The sequence below is a fragment of the Mytilus californianus genome, unplaced genomic scaffold, assembly GCF_021869535.1.
Source record: "Mytilus californianus isolate M0D057914Y unplaced genomic scaffold, xbMytCali1.0.p SCAF_20, whole genome shotgun sequence".
NCBI lineage: Eukaryota > Metazoa > Mollusca > Bivalvia > Mytilida > Mytilidae > Mytilus > Mytilus californianus.
The window spans coordinates 11523887-11550083 of NW_026262669.1; the positions used below are offsets into that span (position 1 = coordinate 11523887).

Genomic DNA, 26197 nt, shown 5'->3' on the forward strand with positions numbered 1-26197 from the left:
CTCAAGTTCTGAATGGTAGATCAAACAATTATTGAAATTCAAAACAGTAATGAAGGTACTCATTCATGTCATTCTTTAAAGGGGCATTGGCTATCAAATTCATGGTCACCGATATGACTCAAATTCTCATATTTGATTCATAACATACTAAAACATATATCCAAATTATAATAAACAGCTGCGCCATGAGCGCATGATATGCCCGTCGCATATTTTACGAATAAAGTTCAATAACTTCTCAATGACATATCAGAAATTTGTGAAAAACTAAAGGGAGGTTATCTTAATTGATATAAACCAGTCACCAAAGTTTAATGAAAACTGCTCAAAGCACTTAAAGGTATTGTCCGAAAACTAAAAAATCACCCCTTTTTTATGAATAAAATCCCATAACTCGAAAGTGTTAAATCTAAAATTTATAAAAATTGAAAGAGAGCTTACATCAATAGATATAAACAATTCTCCAAAGTTTCATGAGAACTGCTGAAACCATTTTTGAGTTATTGTCCAAAACTGGAAAATCCCCCTTTTTTTTAATGAATAAAACTCCATAACTCGGAAACGTAAAATCTAAAATTTATAAAAATCAAAAGGGAGCACATGTCAATAGATATAAACAATTCGCCACAATTTGTTGCAAGTTGGTGAAGGCATTCTTGACTTATTGTCTGAAAACTGGAAAATCCCCCTTTTTTTAATGAATAAAACCCCATAACTCGGAAACGTAAAATCTAAATTTTATAAAAAACGAAACGGAGCTCACGTCAATAGATATAAACAATTCACCAAAGTTTTATGCAAATTGGTTAAAGCATTTTTGAGTTAATGTCAGACATGTTGACGACAGACGGACAACGGTATACCATAATATGTCCCGTAAACGGGCGTATAATAAATAAACAGCTGCACCATGAGGGCATGATACGTCCGTCGTCTTGTGTGTGAATTTTTATGCAATAAGCATAAATAGTTTCTGACATACGGTGTGACATGCGAAAACCCGCTTTTTTTTTTACAAAAAACTCAATATCTCTAAAATAAAATTTTGAATCAAAACCAAAAAGTATACAGATCTTAAGGTTAATATAACTAAGAAGTGTGTAAAGTTTTAAGCAATAATCATAAACTGTTTTTGAGATACGGCGCGACATGTGAAAAACCCCTCCTCCTTTTTTAACAAAATACTCAATATCTCTAAAATAAAATTTTTAATCATCACCAAAAAGTATACAGATCTAAAGATTAATATAACTAAGAAGTGTGTAAAGTTTTAAGCAATGATCATAAATTATTTTTGAGATACGGCGCGACATGTGAAAAAAAACACATACACCTGTTTTAGTTACTAAGTCCGATAACTCAAAATGTTTTAATCTTATTTTCACCAAAAAGTATACAGATCGTTTGACCATCATAAGAAACAACTATGTTAAGTTTCATGAAATTTGGATAAGTCATTCTCAAGTTACGGTGCGACATGTTTACGCCGGACAGACAGACGGACGGACGGACACCGGACATTTGTATACCATAATACGTCCCGTCAAAAATTGACGGGCGTATAAAAACAAAAGGGAGCTCACATCAATAGATATGAACAATTCACCAAAGTTTCATGCAAATTGGTTGAAGCGTTTTTGAGTTAATGTCTGACATGTTGACGACGAACAACGGTATAAAGTATACCATAATACGTCCCGTAAACAGGTGTATAAAAAGTCTAAAATAAACAATTTACAAGGCATGGGGTAGATAATATGTACATGTATCATTGTTTCATGTGTATTTTAGTCTAGACGCCATCTAATTAACTATCGAGTTGACCTCCGAAGACTGCCAACTGTCATATAAGCGATATAAACATAAATAGATAGCGAACTTGTGCAATTGGATTTTTCTAGGTCTGTTTAATTTCATATTATACGTTTAAAATATAAGATAATCATCGTTTTTGTGGATCGAATCAGTCAATCAAATGATTTACCTTTGTTTCACTTTCATTCTTTTCCTTTTAATAACTGAACACGCATATATAATTCATGTGTAATCCATCTCTAGCTAACATGGCTAAGGGGTTAAATTGAAAGTCACATGAATACGGATTCAATGAGGTTGAATTATTCACTTGCAAGTCAATAATTCATCATCGATGTTTCTTAGCTTATTTTGACAAATAAATGATTGAACAAAAAAAATCATATTTAATTTTTTTATATATATATCTCGTAGCTAGTGCCCCTTTAATACATTGTAACTTTGTCTCATGTACAAGTATCCAATCTTTCAGAACTTCACTACAAACAATAATGAATTTCATAAGCATTATAGAAAGAGAACGTTGTCTTTTGTTTCTTTTTCTGTAAATTGAAAAGTATTTTTTAACTAATATAGTGTCTTCGTTTTCTAAACTATGTATAAATACCCAGTCTGTTGTGAATGGAGCACCATTTGACATCAGTGTCCGTACTTCATCTGTCTCTCCACGCTTGGCTGCCTCTAGTAACCGTTTACCCAAATCTACCAATGACATTCTGTGTAGATTTCTTGGTCCTGACTTTGATTCTTGAATAACAATCTCCCTGTCCAAGGGAGGTAATACCAGTACTTCCCGTTCTATAAAGATAGATAATACAGAGTATAAAACAATATTCTATTTAATTGGGGATAAATATGAACTAACTTTCAACATATGGAACAAAACAAATTCTTTTTATTTTTCTAAAAATATTATTTTGATACAGTAAAGAAGAAAATTTATATAAAATCACAAAAGTTATAATCTGTTCAACCCTCACATTCATTAATTTTTCTGTAAGCATGGTAAGGTCAGACTTTGAGACAAGAATCTGTGAAATTGAAGTATTCATTATGATTTTGCAAGTAATTGATTTAAAAAATAGCAAAAGCAAGATCACTTTAAAATAACAAATTTGTTAGGAAGATCTATAACATGTGAATCTAAACCCTTGAGAATATGGTTTTGTAAAGAAATCAGGAAATATATATACTGGGATTCATATATATTGTGGCTTTCTTTTTGTATTGTTGAATTCCTTGTATAAGGGTATGGATTGGGTGCATACCTGACATCCCAATTGTTCTATTTCCAGTACATATCTGACATCTCAATTGTTCTATTTTTAGTTCATACCTGACATCTCAATTGTTCTATTTTCAGTACAAACATGACATACCTGAATTCTTAATTCTATTTTTTGCACATTCCAAACATATTAATTTTTAAATACAAACCTGACACCTCAATTGTTCTATTTTCTGACATCAATGATATCTGTAAGAATCATTAACCTCTTTCTGAAATAAAAATACAAATTATATATTACAATGTATTAACTGCATTGCATAATATTTAACTAGAATTACAAAATATAGGTACAATGTAATATATAGAAAAAATATAATCTATAAACCTCATTCCACAATATTAGAAATTTGAAAAGGTTAAACATGTAAATTATGTTTACCGTAGCCTAAGGTTACTTTTTGGGATTATTTAATTAGGGGGGGGGGGGGGGGGGGGTAGATTGGTTTTGTTTGAGGGAAAATACATTAAATTTCTTATTTTGATATTTTGTAAAAATTACACAATTTTCACTTGGAAAAAAGCATGAAAAGATCTTTCCACTCAATTTCAGTCACGCTACCACTTGGGCCATGCTTGGTAAAGATGTTTCAGCTATGGATTTATGATACATAAATCAGTCAGAAACCCATGTCAAAGAATATTTTTTAAACATACTAAACAGCATCCACTTCATTTGAACTTTTATGGATAGTTGTCTCATAGGTAATAAAAGGGCCTTTTGAACTCACCAATAGTTGCAGAATCTATGTTTTACAGCAGTTCCAAAATAATACTGTTAAATAAAATTCCTTTTGCCTTTTCAGAACAATAGTTATTCAAAATTCTTAAAGTATATAAAATTATTTATGTTATAATCATAATTTTCATTACGAAATAATAGTGTGGCAGAATCGACTACGACAGAAATGGTATGTGTGGCGACATGTTTTCTTGCCAAACATCATGTACATCTTGAAAGCAAAATTGTTTATCTTAATACCAATAAAATGCTCCGCAGGGCGCAGCTTGATACGACCGCAGAGGTCGAACCCTGAACAGTTGGGGGAAGTATGGACACAACATTCAAGCTTGATACAGCTTTGGATTTAGATTGTGATTAAATATTTGACACAGCATAGGTTTCTAACACAGATTGAATGTGGTCTAAGAACTTAAAAATTTTAAATTGGACATTCACCTATTATGGTCCAATATCCAAAATCTAAATTCATTGTTAGATTCAGCATATCAAAGAACCCCAAGAATTCAATTTTTGATGAAATCAAACAAAGTTTAATTTTGGACCCTTTTGACCTCAATGTGGACAAAGTTGATAATGGGGCCCAAAAATCAAAAATCTAAATACATGGTTAGATTCAGCATATCAAAGAACCCCATATATTCAATTTTTGTTGAAATCAAACAAAGTTTAATTTTGGACCCCGATTTGGACCAACTTGAAAACTGGGCCCATAATCAAAAATCTAAATACATGTTTAGATTCAGCATATCAAAGAACCCTAAGAATTCAATTTTTGTTAAAATCAAACTAAGTTTAATTTTGGACCCTTTGGACCTTAATGTAGACCAATTTGAAAACGGAACCAAAAATTAAGAATCTAAATACACGGTTAGATTCGGCATATCAAAGAACCCCAATAATTTAATTTTTGATGAAATCAAACAAAGTTTAATTTTGGACCCTTTTGACCTCAATGTGGACAAAGTTGATAACGGGGCCCAAAAATCAAAAATCTAAATACATGGTTAGATTCAGCATATCAAAGAACCCCATATATTCAATTTTTGTTGAAATCAAACAAAGTTTAATTTTGGACCCCGATTTGGACCAACTTGAAAACTGGGCCCATAATAAAAAATCTAAATACATGGTTAGATTCAGCATATCAAAGAACCCCAATAATTCAATTTTTGATGAAATCAAACAAAGTTTAATTTTGGACCCTTTGGACCTCAATGTGGACCAATTTAAAAACGGGGCCCAAAATCCAAAAACTAAATACACGGTTAGATTCAGCATATTAAAGAACCCCATGAAATCAAGAATAAAACCCCATTGAAATTGGTCAAGAAATAAGCAATTTATAGGAAGTATCTTCTTTTGCACAATCCTGTGCTATTAAATATTTCTTGCTATTGCGCAATACTGTACAATTGACAATTTCTTGCTATTGCGCAATATTGTGCTATTGGATATTTCTTGCTATTGCGCAATACTGTGCAATTGAAGATTTCTTGCTATTGCGCAATACTGTGCAATTGAAGATTTCTTGCTATTGTGTAATACTGTGCAATTGAAAATTTCTTGCTATTGCACAATACTTATTATATAATAATTTACACATCCTGTTTGGTGTGTATCTCCTACCATATCATTATTATTTGATTTTAAATATAAATCAGAAATAACCAACTTAAAATGGAAAATTTTAAAAGAAACAAAAAAGGAAAAAAAGAAAAAAAAGGGAAAAAAAATAAATCCCCCCCAAAAATTTTTTGAACCCCCATTATGATTCATCACCCCCAAACTCAATCCCAGCCTTCCCTTTGTGGTATGGTACCTTGCAGTACAATTTCAGAGAGATCCATACACTTGAACACAAGTTATTGTCTGGAAACTAGAAAAAAATGTGTTTTTTGGCCCCTTTTTGGCCCCAAATTCCTAAACGTTTAGGGCAATTACCCCCAAACTCAAACCCAGCTTTCCCTTTGTGATATGGAACCTTGTAGTACAATTTCAGAAAGATCCATACACTTACACACAAGTTATTGTCATGAAACTAGAAAAATGCTTGTTTTTTGCCCCTTTTTTGGCCCCTAATTCCTAAAATTTGGAGGCAATTACCCCCAAAATCAATCCCAGCATTCCTTTAGTGATATGGAACCTTGTGGTACAATGTCAGAGAGATCCATACACTAACACACAAGTTATGTCTGGAAGTTACAAAAATGCTTATTTTTGGCCCCTAATTCCTTTACTGTTATTACCATAACCCCCAAAATCAATCCCAACCTTCCTTTTGTGGTATTGAACCTTGTGGTCAAATTTCATAAAGATCCATTCACTTAAACTAAAGTTAGAGTGCGAAAACCAATGTGTCTTCGGACGACGCCGGACGCCGGACGACGACGACGCCAACGTCATACCAATATACGACCACAAAAATTTTTTTGCGGTCGTATAAAAATTATGATGAAATGTAAAATAACTTAGTCATATGAAACGAGTTTCTTGAATTTTCAATTATATCGAAATTAATGAACCAATGCATGCATTTATACACTAAACTAAGTCTTGTATGCACGTTTTTCATATTTATTATGAATCTATAATGTATTATCAACAAATAATATTTCATTCAGCGATTGTTGATCGCAAACTAATTAACTTTCAAGTTTGTTGCCGAAGTTTACCGGATCGTGACATTGATAAACAATAAACACAGAGCATGTGGAAAACATGACAAATAAGTGAATTGGTAGAGCCATGACAATTGGTTTTTTTTATTTTCCATGCGTTCCCATTTGTTAATTAAACTTTTCCTTAACAGTTGTTAAATGATTTGTTGTATTAAATTTGTACTTTAAGAATCTTTTATTACTATTTACAATGTACCTTCCAGAGCACGCTTGTTTACATTCTTTCATCACGGTTTTCCCCTCGCACTTGAGCTGTGGCCAAAGTTATAACGAGAGGTCTAGTAGCCATTTAAGTATATAAAACATAATCAACTTTTTCTTAAATTTGAAGTTTCATATGACTTTAATAAGCATGTAAATCCACTTGTCAAAAAATAAAAAACAATAACCATCTGGAGCTCAATCTACATGATATATATACACCAATCTAGAGTTACAGCTGTTGACTCAAAGCCAAACAGCGTCATCGAAAAATCATTTCTTATTGTGACATAATTATACTAATAACATAACGTCATGACATAAGGAGTACCACGATTTCCCGAGGATTACAAGAACAAATTAATATCCCAAGGACAAATTGTTTTGTCCTGAAATCATGATTTTACATGGTGTTATACTGCTTAAACTTGTATAATTATAAGGTTTAAGACGTTTCAGTCGTAATTACTCAATAAAAGTACAAGTTATCTTCAAGAAATCGATTGTTATGTCTTGTATGCAAATTCCGTGTTGAAAACAATATGGTGGATGTAATTATTCATAAGGTAGATGTTTTGATTTTAAAGTTATGATAACTATATATTTATTTCCAATAATGTATAAATTTTTCATTATTTCAGGTGTTTTAAAGAATTTATTCTTGCAGTACTTTGAATTCTTTTAATAATTAAAGTTGTCTACCTTTTCAATAATTACGTCCGCCATATTGTTTTCAACAAGGAATTTCATGTAACTTACAAGACATGCTTATCGATTTCCTGAAGTTAAATTTGCACTTTTATTGAGTAAACACGACTAATATCTTAAAATTATATACCTTAATAATATTTTAAGTAGGATAACACCATATTTTTCGGGACAAATCAATTTGTCCTTGGGATATTAATTAGTTGAATAGTTCTTGTAATCCTCAGGAAATTGTGGTAACGTGACAAAAGCATAATTTGTGATATAGAAAATTTATGGGAAAGTGCACGAAATTGAAAGTTCTTTAAGTACCACCTGCCTAAAATCAAACATTGTGAAAAAAATATAGCTGTGTCGAAAGCACAGGCAGCTGTTTCCATTGATGGGAAAGTCGACTATCCATATGATATGCGCCTTAATAGTTCTACTTATATTGATTGATTGTTGGTTGCTTAACGTCCAGTGGCAAATACTTCATGCATATTCTTGACGATGTTCTACTTATCCAACGTGGGTGAGAAAGGAAGGCCAACAAAGAACAACCTCTGAATAGGATGTCATCTCATAATAAAAGCCTTTTTTATTCAGAGAAAATGGAATGTATACATATTTGTTTGGCCAAATCGAGTAAGAGCGACATATCATGTCCCGTTTGGCGAACAAGCGCCACTACTTTGTCAACAAGGACAAGCGGAAGTTGTACAGAAAAGCGGAAAAGGACGTCTGAAATATGACTTCCGCTGCCAAATTATGGATTGTAAACGAACCTCTGTGACTTCTTGGACAACTTGTCGGTGTATTTGACTTTAAATCATGTAGAAATGGTCTTATTTTAACAAATAATGTCCAAAATCTACAATTTTCTGTGTAGCCGGAAGTTGATTTTCTTCGAGCATGACGGAAACACGTGATTCATCCTAATTACTACGCGATTTTAAAAGTCTTTTTTATGAATGACTTGAAATTATATTGCAAATTTCATAAACAAAATACGACTAGTATTTATGTTAAGGATAATCGTTCACAAAAAATAGCAATTTTTGCGCGAATGTAAAAATAAAACTATTTTTCTAGCGATTGTACGTTGTAAACCGTCAAATCACGTCTATCACGCGATTTGAAATCTTTACCGCTTCCTGCTTCTAATATGACCACGCCCACGCCACCAAAAGAGGATTTAGTTTGAAACTGACGAAAACGATGCGTACTGCAAGTGCAAAGAAAATCTGGCTCCCTTTCTCATCTTATTATGAAAATATACAAAATGTCGAGATTTAACATATTTTTTTTTATATGCATTGCAAACATGAACAAAAAAGATGCAGCCTGAGCCTGTGAACCTTTATTATTGATATTTACATTCATAAAGACATAATGGTATTGCAGTATATTGAGTGTAAAGCACATTAAACGAAAGAATACAGAATGCAATGAATGCAAGCAGCTCAAGAACTTTAGCAGCAATCTGTGAATCATGCACAACTAAAATCCAAGGTGTTGCAGAAATGCTACTTTTGTCATGCTGTGTGCGACCTGTGCTTACAGAAACCATAAGATTTCTACCATCAGAAAAGCTTCATGACTCTATTACTTCAACACTTAGATCAATTACGCAACTATCACAAACTTTGGTCTCCAACGTTCACATGATTTCTGCAAAATGGATTGAAATATGTGACTCAGTTGAAGAACTGTCTTCTGTACTAATTAAATTTATGGAAATAATTTGCCATGCCTGTTATCTTATAACTGTAAACTTTGCAAAGTGTACTTTAGCAGAAACAGGATTAATAGATAAATATTCCGTTTGTTACTCAGGGCTTGAAATCAAACTAAGTTGTTTCAGATTGAAACGAACACGCATTGACGAACTTTCTCCACAAATTATCATAGATCTGTGTTCTAATATATCCAAGCATATTGCTGTGATAACTGACATCTGTCGAACTGCAGGGCAAAATGTTAAAGATGAGGGTCTACAAGATCAGTTTAAACTTAGTGTCAAAAGTGTAACTTGTGCTGCTGGATGTCTCATAGCAAGCATCAAATCATACAAATCAAATCCCAACATTACCCAGCATTCCAGAGTGATGGTTTTCTGTGAACCTGTTATAGCATCGTCTCAAGCACTTGTTTCATTTGCTACAGAGAAAGACTTTAATGGATGCGAAGGATCATTAACAGATCAATCTAGAGATGTTCAAAAAAGAATTTTAGGTAATTAAAAAGTATGCTTATGGTATAACAGAGTGAGTATTAGTATAACAGAGTGATGAATAGTATATCAGAGTGATTATTTAAATTTGGCCAATCCATTGCCACAGATATTCTCCAAAACTTAAGTCTACTGAAAAAAAAAAGAAAAACATGATCAGAAATAAAAAAAACCCATCTGAAAAAGACTTGCAAAACTCATTAATAAATGTATATAAACTGATAGATACATTGTACATGTATTTGCTAAAATATAAAATGTGGAGAAAATATTGTCTGAGGAGAACTTTTATGAGTGTGATATCTGGCTTTATATCAATGTATATAGTGACATGTAAAACTGTCAACAATCTGACAAATAATTAAATTTAATTGTATAAGGTTCCTTTGTAAATTCAATTATTTAACGAATAAATTAATTAAATTTTAGGTTCCTGTATGACTGAGATATATCTGTCTCCATACAGCACTGTAAAACTGGTAATTTTCTGACCATGCTGACCAATAAATTAATTTAATTTTAGGTTCCTGTATGAGTGAGATATATCTGTCTCCATACAGCACTGTAAAACTGGTAATTTTCTGACCATGCTGACCAATGAATTAATTTAATTTTAGGTTCCTGTATGAGTGTGGTATCTGCCTCTATACAGCTTTGTAAAACTGTGCGGGATCTAACATATGACATGATTACCAGTCATCATAGAGAAAGACTCAAGTCGTGTACGGAAGCCATATCTCATGGAGCGGTCAAACTTGTGAAAATTATAGATGATTATGACATCAACAAACTTTTCAGTGATTATAGGGCTAAACAAGATGAGAAGTCACCTGACCTATCTACTTTGAATGATAGGTTTTGTAGTAAGCAATCATTGCCTTTCTTGCCTGACATGTCTCTGTCATCTTTGCATACCTTGCCCATGTTGCCAAGTCCAACTTTAGTCAGTAGATCTATTGACAGTTCGAGTACGTCTTCAGTGGAAACTAATTCTTTTTTACTATACTCAGAAGATGAACAAAGTCATTCTCTCAATGAGCGTAATCATGGTGATCAAAGCAACTCTCAGGATCACCATAGTGATAACTCTACCTCATTTTCAAGCTCAGAAAATTCATTAGCATCAAGATAAATACATGTACCATGGAAACCATATTGAGATTTTTTTAGCTTGTTGAGTCATAATAAATTATTATTTCATTACTGGTATTTTTTACCTTGCCTGCAACAAAAGTCACAGAAGATGAGACAGATATTAGTTTTTGTACGGTGGTACCACCGTGGTGGTTCCTCAGTAACTACATGTTATTTTTCTGAGACAACACTATTTGGTATGTTGATTGGTTGGTGGTAGTATATGTCTGTTTGTTTGGTGGTACCCCCTTGGTGGTTCCTCAGTAACTACATGGTATTTATCTGAGGTCAACTCTATTTGGTATGTTGATTGGTTGGTGGGAGTATATGTCTGTTTGTACGGTGGTACCACCGTGGTGGTTCCTCAGTAACTACATGGTATTTATCTGAGACAACACTATTTGGTATGTTGATTGGTTGGTGGTAGTATATGTCTGTTTGTACGGTGGTACCCCCATGGTGGTTCCTCAGTAACTCCATGGTATTTATCTGAGGTCAACACTATTTGGTATGTTGATTGGTTGGTGGGAGTATATGTCTGTTTGTACGGTGGTACCACCGTGGTGGTTCCTCAGTAACTACATGGTATTTATCTGAGGTCAACACTATTTGGTATGTTGATTGGTTGGTGGGAGTATATGTCTGTTTGTACGGTGATACCCCTGTGGTGGTTCCTCAGTAACTACATGGTATTTATCTGAGGTCAACACTATTTGGTATGTTGATTGGTTGGTGGGAGTATATGTCTGTTTGAACGGTGGTACCCCCATGGTGGTTCCTCAGTAACTACATGGTATTTATCTGAGACAACACTATTTGGTATGTTGATTGGTTGGTGGGAGTATATGTCTGTTTGTACGGTGGTACCCCCATGTTGGTTCCTCAGTAACTACATGGTATTTATTTGAGACAACACTATTTGGTATGTTGATTGGTTGGTGGGAGTATATGTCTGTTTGTACGGTGGTACCACCGTGGTGGTTCCTCAGTAACTACATGGTATTTATCTGAGACAACACTATTTGGTATGTTGATTGGTTGATGGGAGTATATGTCTGTTTGTACGGTGGTACCACCGTGGTGGTTCCACAGTAACTACATGGTATTTATCTGAGACAACACTATTTGGTATGTTGATGGGAGTATATGTCTGTTTGTACGGTGGTACCCCCGTGGTGGTTCCTCAGTAACTCCATGGTATTTATCTGAGACAACACTATTTGGTATGTTGATTGGTTGATGGGAGTATATGTCTGTTTGTACGGTGGTACCCCCATGGTGGTTGCTCAGTAACTCCATGGTATTTATCTGAGACAACACTATTTGGTATGTTGATTGGTTGATGGGAGTATATGTCTGTTTGTACGGTGATACCCCTGTGGTGGTTCCTCAGTAACTACATGGTATTTATCTGAGGTCAACACTATTTGGTATGTTGATTGGTTGATGGGAGTATATGTCTGTTTGTACGGTGGTACCACAGTGGTGGTTCCTCAGTAACTACATGGTATTTATCTGAGACAACACTATTTGGTATGTTAATTGGTTGATGGGAGTATATGTCTGTTTGTACGGTGGTACCACCATGGTGGTTCCTCAGTAACTACATGTTATTTATCTGAGGTCCACACTATTTGGTATGTTGATTGGTTGATGGGAGTATATGTCTGTTTGTTTGGTGGTACCACCATGGTGGTTCCTCAGTAACTCCATGGTATTTATCTGAGGTCAACACTATTTGGTATGTTGATTGGTTGATGGGAGTATATGGTATATGTCTGTTTGTACGGTGGTACCCCCATGGTGGTTCCTCAGTAACTCCATGTTATTTATCTGAGGTCAACACTATTTGGTATGTTGATTGGTTGGTGGTAGTATATGTTTGTTTGTACGGTGATACCCCTGTGGTGGTTCCTCAGTAACTACATGGTATTTATCTGAGACAACACTATTTGGTATGTTGATTAGTTGATGGGAGTATATGTCTGTTTGTTTGGTGGTACCCCCGTGGTGGTTCCTCAGTAACAACATGGTATTTATCTGAGGTCCACACTATTTGGTATGTTGATTGGTTGGTGGGAGTATATAAAAAAGAAGATGTCGTATGATTGCCAATGAGACAACTCTCCACAAGAGACCAAATGACACAGAAATTAACAACTAAAATAGGTCACCGTACGGCCTTCAACAATGAGCAATGCCCATACCGCACAGCCAGCTATAAAAGGCCCCGAAATGACAAAGTAAAACAATTCAAACGAGAAAACTTACGGCCTAATTTATGTACAAAAAATGAACGAAAAACAAATATGTAACACATAAACAAACGACAACCACTGAATTACAGGCTCCTCACTTGGGACAGGCACATACATACAGAATGTGGCGGGGTTGAACATGTTAGCGGGATCCCAACCCTCCCCCTAACCTGGGAGAGTGGTATAACTGTACAACATAAGAACGAACTATAAAAATCAGTTGAAAGAGGCTTAACTCATCAGATGGATAAAAATACAAATACTACAAATACAAGTGGACATGGCCGGGTTACTTGTACATCCAAACAACAAAAAGACTCTAAGCAGAGATCTGAGAGTACTCACAGTTACTGACAGCTAGTTCATAGCCACTAACAACTAATAAAAAGATACACTTGTATGTGCTGCTTGTGACATAATGTAGGAGTAAGAGCAAAAAGTAGCCAACTCAGTATCAGAATAATATGTATTGAGTAGAATGGAGCAGGCCTATGGTTTGATGGCTTCTACCGTTACCTTGCGAACTAGCACATTTTAAAAAGCTATTTCACGATACACATTATGTTCTAATGTGGCATCAAGAGACAAATCAGTCAACGAAAGTAAAACAAAGAAGGATATCATCATACCACATTAACCACTTAGTTTACATATATCTTAATATTTGAATAAAAGGAGATATGGGTATGCACCAAGACAACAGCAACACAACACCACAATAAACAGAAAACGACAACTAGAGTTAAGCTCTTCAGAAAAAGAGAAATGTTTCTACAGTATTTCAAGTTCTTAATACCCTCAAAGCTAGAAAAAAATGTAGGGAAGATATAGTTTATGGTTGTCCGAATAGGGAGCATGTATATCTTTCCATACCATGTGTATGTTTGACCAGATATACGGTGTATGTGTGTGTGTTTGACCAGATTAGAAGAGATGTAGATCTTGCTAAACGGTGTATGTGTGTGTGTTTGACCAGATTAGAAGAGATGTAGATCTTGCTAAACGGTGTATGCGTATGTGTTTGACAAGATGAGAGATGAAAATCTTGCCATACAGTGTGTTTCACCAGATAAGGAGGGATGTAAATCTTGCTATACGGTGTATGTGTGTGTTTGACCAGATGAGGAGGGATGTAGATTTTGCCATACGGTGTGTGTTTGACCAGATAGAGTAGGGATGTAGATCTTGCCATACGGTGTGTGTTTGACCAGATTAGGAGAGATGTAGATCTTATCATACGGTGTGTGTTTGACAATGTGAATAGGGATGTAATTCTTGCCATACGGTGTGTGTTTTTTGTGTGTGTTTAACCAGATTCGGGGATATGTAGATCTTGTCATACGGTGTGTGTGTGCTTGTTTAACCAGATTAAGAGGTATGATGATCTTGCCATACGGTGTGTGTTTGGCCATATTAGGAGGGATGTAGATCATGCCATACGGTGTGTCTTCGACCAGATTAGGAGGGATGTAGATCATGCCATACGGCGTGTGTTTGACCAGATTAGGAAGGATGTAGATCTTGCCATACGGTTGGGTGTTTGACCAGATTAGGAGGGATGTAGATCTTGCCATACGATGCGTGTTTGACCAGATTATGAGAGATGTAGATCTTGCGGTACAGTGTGTGTTTGACCAGATAAGGAGGGATGTAGGTCTTGTCATTCGGTGTGTGTTTGACCAGATAGAGTAGGGATGTAGATCTTGCCATACGGTGTTTGTTTGACCAGATTAGGAGAGATGTAGATCTTGCCATACGGTGTGTGTTTGACCAGATTAGGAGAGATGGAGATCTTGCCATACGGTGTGTTTTTGACCAGATTAAGAGAGATGTAGATCGTTCCATACGGTGTGCGTTTGACCAGATTTGGAGAGATGTAGATCTTGCCATACGGTGTGCGTTTGACCAGATTAGGAGAGATGTAGATCTTGCCATACGGTGTATGTTTGACCAGATTAGGAGGGATGTAGATCTTGCCATACGGTGTGTGTGTGACCAGATTAGGAGGGATGTAGATCTTGCCATATGGAGTATGTTCAACCAGATTCGGGGATATGTAGATCTTGTAATACGGTGTGTGTGTGTGTTTGCTTGACCAGATTAGGAGGTATGTAGATCTTGCCATACGATGTGTGTTTGACCAGATTAGGAGGGATGTTGATCTTGCCATATGGCGTATGTTTGACCATATTAGGAGGGATGTAAATCTTGTCAAACTATGTACGTGTGTGTGACCAGATTAGGAGGGATGTAGATCCTGCCATACGACGTTTGTTTGACCAGATTAGGAGAGATGTAAATCTTATCATACTATGTGTGTTTGACCAGATTAGGAGGGATGTAGATCTTGCAATACGGTATGTGTTTGACCAGATAGAGTAGGGATGTAGATCTTGCAATACGGTATGTGTTTAACCAGATAGAGTAGGGATGTAGATCTTGCCATACGGTGTGTGTCTGACCAGATTAGGGGATATGTTGATCTTGCCATACAGTGTATGTGTGTGTTTGACTGGATAAGGGGATATGTGGATCTTGCCATGCTGTGTATGTGTGTGTAGATCTTGTCACATACAGGTGTTTGTAGAGAAAAGTACGGATGTAGATCTTGTCATATACAGGTGTTTGTCTAGAAAAGTACGGATGTAGATCTTGTCATATACAGGTGTGTGTCTAGAAAAGTACGGATGTAGATCTTGTCATATACAGGTGTTTGTCTAGAAAAGTACGGATTAAGATCTTGTCATATACAGGTGTGTGTCTAGAAAAGTACGGATGTAGATCTTGTCATATAAAGGTGTTTGTCTAGAAAAGTACGGATGTAGATCTTGTCATATACAGGTGTGTGTCTAGAAAAGTACGGATGTAGATCTTGTCACATACAGGTGTTTGTCTAGAAAAGTACGGATGTAGATCTTGTCATATACAGGTGTGTGTCTAGAAAAGTACGGATGTAGATCTTGTCATATACAGGTGTTTGTCTAGAAAAGTACGGATTAAGATCTTGTCATATACAGGTGTTTGTCTAGAAAAGTATTGATGGACATCTTGACATTCTGTACGTGTGTGTGTGTATTTGACTATATATTGGGATGTAGGTCTTGCAGTTGTTGTGTGTGTTTGTTTGACCAGATAAGAGGATATGTAGATATTGTCATACGGCGCGTGTGTGTGTTTGACCAGATAAGGAGAGATGTGGATCTTATTATACGGCGTGTGTGTGTTTGAAAGGATCAGGGAAACTGTAGATCTTGCCATATATTGTGAATTAAACATGTTTGTAAGCTCTCAACCTTACCGTAACATGCGACAATTTTGTATCAACATGTACTATAAAAACTAAATACTAAGTATACAAATAAATTGGAAAAGGCTTACTTCAACAAATCAGCACGAAGCACATTAAAAACAACTAACAAATGGACAAAAAGACGTCTAAATTATCAATACATGTATATTTGTTCAAACTCATTTAAGTCAGTGGTCATTTTAGTAACAACAAACAAAAGAAACAAGTCAGTTGTGCTTGCTTTGATATGATAACTGCACTTGAATGTTTACTAGATAACCTTTGTTGTTCTAAGGAGAATCCGTATATCGCCAAGTTATCGGAATCCCAATGGCCAGACTTTGTGTGCATTACTTAATGCGGACCTGTTTCTCTATTGTTACGAATCACAATTTATGTCCAAGCAAAGACCCATAAAAACATCATCTGATACAAAAATCTAAATAACACTTCTAGATATTTGGATGCTATGTTGACTCTCAATAATGACTACTTCAGTATATACACACCGTTTTAGATGGTGACGTTCACTTGGCACCATCGTATGGAGTTTCCATATATCTGAAATATTTCCATCCGCTAGTGTATATATGTAACAACGTATTTGATTTTAACGAAGGAAATATCTGCATTACTGAAAAATTATTACACCAGTGTTTTTTGCAAAATCCAGGTCTACATGTATATTAACTCGCGTGCTCGTATGAGGATAACGGAATCAGAGATCTATATTTTAATCAGATTGGTGTTTTTGATATCAAAAACTTGTCAAAACTTTCGCTGAATTTGATCATCCCTAAGAAGACATTATTCGTAAATCTTATATGTTCAGATATTGCATATCCCATCTCTTAATCTTTTATGGTAATATTCTACACAAATAAAAAAAATGTCGTCACTCACCTTAAAAACTAAATCTTTAAGCAGACGTATTCACAAGGGATATACTATAGTAGTCATCATTAAAGATGGCATCTTTTGGAATTATTGATTCACTTACAGGATCTTTGCATCGGAAATAAACACATTTATTCTAAAACCAGTTGTTGACATCTTCTCGTGGAATTTACGATGGCATGATACTAAACCCCTATAATGATAACATATTCTTTCAATCAATTTGATAAAAGTCTGGCGCTGGCATGTCAGTAAGTGCTATGTTGTGAACTTTAGATGAATTGCGGACTTTAACGGTGCCACACAGCGTACAGTGAAATATTATTTCAAAATTCCGCTTTTATCAATATTTGAAACACAAATAATCGTATTAAATCATTTCTGCTATGTCAACTCCAACAAGGTAGAGGTCTTTGCTTGGACCAAGCGGCAGTGTAAAAAAGAAGAAATATAACTACAAATTTCAAGAAGATTGCCTGGATTTTTCGATTCTGTTCGACGTTTAAAAGCAAGCTTAGCGTGAGTCTCAAAGCAAAAAATAAAATATGGAATGTTATAAGTTATGAGACTCAGAGGTATTGAAAAAAGCAACAAAAAAAAACTTTTATAGATTTATAACCATGAATGGAAGATTGGTGTTTTGTAGATTAATAAGTAAACAGGTTACATATTTAACTTGCAAATGTCGTTCGCGCAAAATCTCCCCCTCGGCTAGCTGTCATAGCTGAGGAGGGGATCTCCCCCTTTAAAGCTTCAGAGGTTGGCAAGTATGACATATTAACTGGTTAACCGGAAGTAAAACTGGTGTTCAAAGGTCTTGTGTAAAGTACTCTACAAATGCATGGTATTTTAGTCTGATGATTTTCTCATCTAAATCTGAAACCAAGTTTATGCAAGTTCAACCAATTTCCGTTAGGAGTGTTTTGATCAAATTTGCATCCTCAAATTGTTTTTACAGTGACATACAACATATGTATATATATGTATACATATGTTGTATGTTATGCGTTTACTTTTCTACATTGGCTAGAGGTATAGGGGGAGGGTTGAGATCTCATAAACATGTTTAACCCCGCCGCATTTTTGCGCCTGTCCTAAGTCAGGAGCCTCTAGCCTTTGTTAGTCTTGTATTATTTTTAATTTTAGTTTCTTGTGTACAATTTGGAGTTTAGTATGGCGTTCATTATCACTGAACTAGTATATATATTTGTTTAGGGGCCAGCTGAAGGACGCCTCCGGGTGCGGGAATTTCTCGCTGCATTGAAAACCTGTTGGTGACCTTCTGCTGTTGTCTGTTCTATGGTCGGGTTGTTGCCTCTTTGACACATTCCCCATTTCCATTCTCAATTTTACCATTGTTGAATTAAAATCTTTTATACTAGTACTCATCATTGGTAAAACACAATGCAGATCAGCATCCGAGTATACTTTTTTCAATTTATCTTCAATACATTCTTGTTGAAAACCAAACAAACATGCAAACCAATGAGTGGTCTATCTGCTTAGCACACACAAAATGCATGTGTGGAATTTTTTTTTTTATTTATTATTACTTTGATTTCAAACAAGAACATTATGGTTTAAAGTCTATCTTTGAGATTTATGGACCGTTTTTCAATGTCAAATATAGGCTCCAAGATATGTCAGTGTCTCTAGCATATACATAAAGAGAACGCTATGTATTTCTAGTGGATGTACAAATAGTTAATAAAGAATTAAAAAAGAGCACCATAGCTAGATAACTTTTCAGAAAATGTTGCCTGTTTTATTCACAGAAAATCACAATACAAAGATCAAATTTATGGTGATCAAAATCTTCTACAGATACTGTAATCTTTTCATTTATCAAACATATAATTCAAGCTGATAAGAAACTAGAACAAAAGTCCATGCTTTCTATTATACTACCGGGATAAAAAAAAAAAGCGAATTGTTTTTTTGATTAAAAAAGATTGTGTGGACTTTAACGGTCTTTTTTTTGTGGACTTTCGCGGAAAGTTTGTGGATTTTAACGGCGTTATGGACTTTAGCGGTTTGTTACATGGACGTTAGCGGTGTTGTGGGCTTTAGGCACTGGATAATGATAAATACTTAGCAGCAATATTGATGGATCTCAGTAAAGCTTTTGACTGTCTTCCACATGATCTACTTCTTTGTAAATTGGAAAAATATGGCCTTAGTCCATCTGCTCTTGAATTGCTAAAAAGTTATATTACAACAAGAAAACAGTGTGTAAAAATAGGTCAGAGTATGAGTCAAATACAAGATATCTATAAAGGTGTTCCTCAGAGATCTATACTTGGCCCTGTATTCTTACGATACACTCCTTGAACAGTCTAAGCTACCAGCACTAAAAATCACAAGAATGAGAACCATGGCATTATAGAGACTTACAAAATAATTAATAAATCAAGTCCGGAATTCCTACATAATTTAATAAACATTAAGGAAAATTCATATAATTTTAGGTACAAAGGCATAGCGGATATACCACGGCCAAAAACAACAAGGTATGGTAAGAAAAGCTTTAGTTATGAGGCAGCAAGACTCTGGAACACCTTGAGCTTATCAACGTTTGGCCAGTTCAAAAATTTTATCTCTACCTGGTGTTTTTCAGAAAATTGTACCTGCAGTTCTTGTAAATAATTTTACTCCTTTCTGCCCCATGATTTAACTTTGAAGCCTGCCGTTTGTTTTTTTATTTTTATTTTTTGCATTTTTTTATTTTTATTTATTATTTCTTTGTTTTGCTTATGCATTACCTGTGCTGTAGCTGCTTACAGTCTTTTGCTTGTGCTTTAGTGTTTAATTTTGCATGTGCTACTTGGATCAAGATACTGTGTGCTCTTATGTGCTGATATTTGACATTTGTTTTGATATATATCTTGCTTAGCTTTTATTTTGCATGTTCTATCTGTATGTTTGTGTTGTATATGTATATGATGTTATTACATGTATGTTTTGTTATCTAATATCAGTCGGTTAAAGAGCTCATGTTCCTTGTTATTATGTACAAGTTCAAAGTTCAAAGTTACTTATTTCCAATCAAGGGCCCCTGACGGGATATAATGACAACAATACACAATACATTCTCATTCATAACACATATTAAACATTTAAATGAAGATAAAATTAAAATTCACATAAAGTGAATGAGATTATCACGTCTATCATAGAATATATATAATCATAAAAAATATCACAACATAAAACATGTTATTATTATTATTATTTTTTTATAACTTAAAGTTAGTTTAGTTCTTTCAAAGTTTCATATCTTTAATTTTACTGCCATGCCAGAGTGCCAATACAAATAATATAATAATTTCATCATATAGTTTGCTAACAGAGGTCCACCTTGTCTCTTATCCAGACAAGCAAGTTGAAGGAATAAATAATACAAGTCACTAGAATGGAAAAGAGACCAAGGGCAAATGCACTTTCTGGACATGTTAGCAAGTGTGATTTTAGATACCGTCTTAACCTCCTCGTGACTAGTGCACAAAAATAAAAAAATTTCTTTCACTTTAATGCAAAAATCACCAAGGGATGATACTAAAAGGTTTAGGCATCTGTTTGTCTAAATATAATGATTACTTTTCTAAAAAGACATACTTTTTATAAAAGCATTCATGGAAGTAGTTACTATATTCAGCAGTGACAGCAATCCACAAAATTTATATTGAATAATATTATTAATTCGTATATTTTAACTAATTTGATTCGTTCAGGGATAGTCACATGTTAAACTATATTTTCGAAGGTAGACAGAAAACGGCGGATAGCAAAAAGCATATTGCATAGCAAAAAAGCATATTGCACGGTTATTTTTAGAATATCTAAAAACCGATATACTTTGTGACGTCATGTAATGAATTTCATGATATTGTTAAAAGTTTTATTAAAACATATCTTTGATCGATTATTTGAAGAAAAAAAATCTTCAAATAAATAAGATGTTAAAAAACAAACATAAAAAATAAATGAAATAACAACTAATATGTTGTTATTGTCTAGGAGACAATATGATATCTATAAATTTCCAACAAAATCAATCGACGATTTTTATATAAATATGGTCGGAAATTAATAATATAACAATTATAGCCTATGTATGAGGTCAATACAGGATATATCGACCCAAAGAAGTATATCGACCTCGGACTTAGTCCTCAGTCAATATACTTCTTTCAGGTCAATATATCCTTGTATCGACCTCATACCAAGGCTATAATTGTATATTATTAGATATAATGCTAAAGACTTTTAACTGACCGAAATAAAATATTTATTGAGATCATAATATTAATGTATAGTTTTAAACAGTATATAATTATGCATACATATGCATATATATACATATTCAATATTCTAGCATAGCAGTAGCAGGTGCAAGTGAAGTCCCAATGCTCCCTAATTAGGATGTTCATGTTTGTCTATAAGGCAACAAATTTTAAATAAAATTTCCTTATCTTCATTACTCATCATCCAAATAATTTTTTCGGGATTTTGTAATTGGATAAAATTAGGACATTGTAAACTAATAGCATTGATGAGATTACTGTACAACGCTCAACTTTATACTTTGTACAAGTCAGTAAAAAATGGTTCTCATCTTCTACCTCGCCAGATGAGCAATGACTACACAATCTATTTTGCCTGATAATACCTTGATATCTTCCTAACTCTATTTGAAGTCTATGAGCTGATTTTCTGAATCTGGTGAAAATTCTCCTCTGCCCAAAATCTTTTATAATATTTAAATAATTTTCAAATCCAAAGTTTTGTTTGAACTTGAAGTATGTACACAGTTTGGCATCTGATAATGATGTTTTTTTGCTTTTGCCAAAGATTAATATAATGAGTTTTCATTAATTTTTTACATGTCTTCTTAAAACTATTTATTTTCATTGACTTTAAGTCAATTTGGTTGTCAAAAATTACTTTTTTCTGTATATTCACAGAGCCATACCAAGGAGGTCGTTTGTTTTCGTATAACTCTATGGAAGTTAAATAGGCATCTTTTAAAATAGGAAATTGATTATCTAAATTTTCTAAGCGGTGCCAATATTTAAGCATTACACTGACAACATTAATATGTGTGGTTAATCTGCCAAGTTCTGACAAGGAGGCAAAATTAGAACTCTTTTTCCCACAACCCAAAACAAATTTACATAATTTCACATGCAAATCTTCACATTTCAGTCTTTATAAATTTCATCAAAGGACAAATCAGGGTTTTCTTTTCAATCTTGTTGTAAAGGGATTAAAGAAACCCCAAATTTCAAAACCATACAATAATATTGACATTAAAGGGCTTTATCTCCCATATTCTTCATAACTATATAATGCGGCGATGCTTATGCAACTGCATACCAAATTTCCAGTATATAACCACTTCATAAAAAAAATCTTATTTGACATTTGAACAAAACGATAATTCCAAAGTCACCGAAACATACTAGAAAAAGGACAAGAGTCTCATATACTGCTATATATAAACACTGTAGAATTAATCATTATGGATACCATATATTATTGTTATATTAGAGTGTCAAGGCAACTACATACCAAATAGCAATCGCTTATAGTCCAGAATGTGTATGTAATATTTGCCGCTGAATGTTAGGCATTCAACAATAAACGTATCAATATAAAAATAAGGAGATGCGATATGATTGCCAATAAGACAACTATCCATACATACCACACAGACGGTTACAAAAGGCCCCTACATGAAAATATGAAACAATTCACTTGAGAAAACTAATGTCTAGTATAATAGCTTCAATCGGTATAAACATAAATCATAGAAAAGAGGCAATGTCAGCAAGCACTGATTTTTGAATGGAATTTTGAGGCGGTTTAAAAGAAGCTTAGATATACCATGATGTATGTCAATAGAATGTCTTAGTGACCCATTCTATATTTTTTTGTAATTTGTAGAAATATGTTTACAGACTTAATTTTACTATTGGAAGTTGACCATGAAATGTTCGATACCTACACAAGAATACAGCATTTTAAGACTGATATAAAACCCATATGATGAGAAAGAATAATAAACTTGACAGCAAAGATACGGAAAGAAATAGTAAGACCAAGAAAGTTATAAAAGACTGTAAAGCAAATTTTCTCAGAATGAAAGAAACATTAATAAAGTGTTAATAAAGTGTAATGTTTTTTTATCACTGCATCTATAACTGTGAGACATTGTTGTTAAAATTGATGAAAGGGCTGCAACCCTAAGTAAAAATGTTATCAGATTTTTTAAGAAACCTCCTTTTGTTCATAGTCTTGAAAGTGTTAAAAGACGGACATGAATGGCAAGTATTGGCAATAGCTGACATACCTTTTAGTCACAGTGAGAAGCTTACAATGGCTAGCCCTATTCAAAAACACAGAGCTATACCAAATTTCCCATCATAGGAGACTGACATCTTGGAAATATACAAATCTTTGATTTGATCATATTACTTTCATTTTATCGTAACATTGCAATAGTTTCCAGCGTAGTCTATAAATGCGCTCTACCTCTATCGGTTTTGTTATTAAACATTAAGAAAAACTGCATGCATCCCGGTTTTTTCCACCGCACTTATAGGGTTAAAAAGAGAAGGTATAAACTATCGGGTTTGAATAACATCCAGGAATGGGGATGCATGGAGGTATAAGTGACAACTCCTTACTAAAATGTCACATTGAATTTGGAGTTATGACATCTTTTGTGCTGATATTTTTTTAATTTCAAATTAAAATAAGTACGCAATTTTCAGCAATTGATTGCACACTGCATCAAAGACAGTTTGTTGGAATATTTTTGCATTTTGTTTATTGTTGTGTGCCGTTGCTTAATGTGTCTTTCCCAAGTCAGGAGTCTGTAATTCAGTGGTTGTGGTGGGTTGCTGTCTGTCATCTTTGGTTTTCTTGTATTTCTAAGTCATACATCAGTAAGTTGGTTTTCTCGTTTAAATTGTTTTACATTTCGTAAAGTCGGGGGCTTTAATTATCGACTTTACAGTTTGAGAATTGCTCATTGTTGATGGCCGTACGGTGACCTATCGTTGCTTACATTCACGCCAGTCACTTGGACTCTAGTGAATAGTTGTCTAATTGGCAATCAAACCACATATCAGGCCTTATTATAGACATAACATTAATATTCCCAATTCTGCTAATTTCATGCCCCCCCCCCCTTTTCCCCCCAAAACATAACGTTTGAAATTTACGGTTTTACCTTCCAATCTTCTCTGTGAAACGCTTGCAGTAAGCTGACGAATCTGGTCATGTGAACTACAACTCTGTTTAAGTTGAAAATTCAAAGGGATTAAACACCAAAGATCATGCTCTCCATTTAATGACTCTTTGATCTATTATTGACGGCGGAGATAAATATAAAGGCAAAAAACCTCGGAATTCAAGCTTCAGTATTCGTTTATAGGTTCTAATTAATTTTGTAAAGAATTAACCCTTTGGAACATCAAAAAACAGTACATGCGATAAGGACATCAACTGCCAAAGCTAACCTGTTAAAAACTCTTGTCTTTTCTTGTTATTTTGTTTGTAATTTCATGCATGCTTATCATTAAAAGAAATAATGGACTTTATATATAAATATTCATACTAAATACATAAATAGATAATTACATTGTTAGAAAGCTATTTAATGAAAAGTTGAATTTCAAATATCTCTATTGAGGAAAAATACCTGATCTGCTTGCATTTTGTATTATCAAAAAGTATTCATTAGAAACCTGGTTAAGTTAGTAGTTAATACAGTTTTGGGTTGTCAAGTTAGTAGCCAATAGAAAATGGTTGTGGTAGATGTATACTGATTTAAGGTATTTGTCGTGTTAGCGCCGTCCAATAAAAAGATTAGTTTCGTATTAATAACCATAGATAACATATATGTATAATATACCTTTATCAAAGAAAAAAAAAGGAAGAATTATCGTTTTTAATATTAGTTTCACAAAGCTCTATAAACGCCCTTTACCCAAACTGTATAAAGTATTCATTAAAAATCGCCTGTCTATTAAACGGGATCTTATTTTAGTTCTAGTTCTTTCTTTTTCTTATCCCCCCCCCACTCATGATTAATTGAATGTGTTTAACGCCGTTTGCAGTTGCCGTATCCTATAGATGGATAAAGAGTCGGTTTCTATACCTCGAGGTTCGCCGTATCCTATAGATGGATAAACAGTCGGTTTCTATACCTCGAGGTTCGCCGTATCCTATAGATGGATAAACAGTCGGTTTCTATACCTCGAGGTTCGCCGTATCCTATATAGATGGATAAAGAGTCGGTTTCTATACCTCGAGGTTCGCCGTATCCTATAGATAGATAAACAGTCGGTTTCTATACCTCGAGGTTCGCCGTATCCTTTAGATGGATAAACAGTCGGTTTCTATACCTCGAGGTTCGCCGTATCCTATAGATGGATAAACAATCGGTTTCTATACCTCGAGGTTCGCCGTATCCTTTAGATGGATAAACAATCGGTTTCTATACCTCGAGGTTCGCCGTATCCTATAGATGGATAAACAGTCGGTTTCTATACCTCGAGGTTCGCCGTATCCTATAGATGGATAAACAGTCGGTTTCTATACCTCGAGGTTCGCCGTATCCTATAGATGGATAAACAGTCGGTTTCTATACCTCGAGGTTCGCCGTATCCTATATAGATGGATAAAGAGTCGGTTTCTATACCTCGAGGTTCGCCGTATCCTATAGATAGATAAACAGTCGGTTTCTATACCTCGAGGTTCGCCGTATCCTATATAGATGGATAAACAGTCGGTTTCTATACCTCGAGGTTCGCCGTATCCTATAGATGGATAAACAATCGGTTTCTATACCTCGAGGTTCGCCGTATCCTTTAGATGGATAAAGAGTCGGTTTCTATACCTCGAGGTTCGCCGTATCCTATAGATGGATAAACAGTCGGTTTCTATACCTCGAGGTTCGC

General features: G+C 34.4%; 2 protein-coding genes across 5 annotated transcripts in view; one reads left to right on the forward strand and one right to left on the reverse strand.

The window, feature by feature from the left end:
• The window catches only part of LOC127731788 (GA-binding protein subunit beta-1-like), a 38375-nt gene extending 30028 nt beyond the window's left edge, over positions 1–8347 (reverse strand). For 2 of the 4 annotated variants that reach the window (XM_052240626.1, XM_052240625.1), the window contains exons 1-3: positions 8203–8345; positions 3253–3315; positions 2423–2613 (exon numbers count right to left, since the gene is read on the reverse strand). In XM_052240626.1, coding sequence (XP_052096586.1) covers positions 2423–2613; positions 3253–3283 — 222 coding nt within the window. In that variant the 5' untranslated portion in view covers positions 3284–3315; positions 8203–8345. Of the gene's footprint in view, positions 1–2422; positions 2614–3252; positions 3316–6722; positions 7071–8202 lie in introns of those variants that run through there. The other 2 variants (XM_052240628.1, XM_052240629.1) reach the window with 2 other exon arrangements.
• A 70-nt stretch (positions 8348–8417) lies between these two features.
• LOC127731835 (talin rod domain-containing protein 1-like) lies at positions 8418–10235 on the forward strand. The gene is made up of 2 exons (XM_052240676.1): positions 8418–9652; positions 10174–10235. Exons 1-2 carry the CDS (start codon positions 8866–8868, stop codon positions 10233–10235), a joined length of 849 nt encoding a protein of 282 aa, XP_052096636.1. The 5' UTR covers positions 8418–8865.
• The last annotated feature ends 15962 nt before the right edge of the window (positions 10236–26197 follow it).

What these genes read in the sequence shown, in the direction of transcription:
- LOC127731835 (XM_052240676.1), top strand. Translation starts at nt 8,866, where the DNA reads ATGAATGCAAGCAGCTCAAGAACTTTAGCAGCAATCTGTGAATCATGC. An exon ending in TGTTCAAAAAAGAATTTTAG is followed by an intron (nt 9,653 to 10,173) that starts GTAATTAAAAAG and finishes ATTTAATTTTAG; the next exon opens with GTTCCTGTATGAGTGAGATA.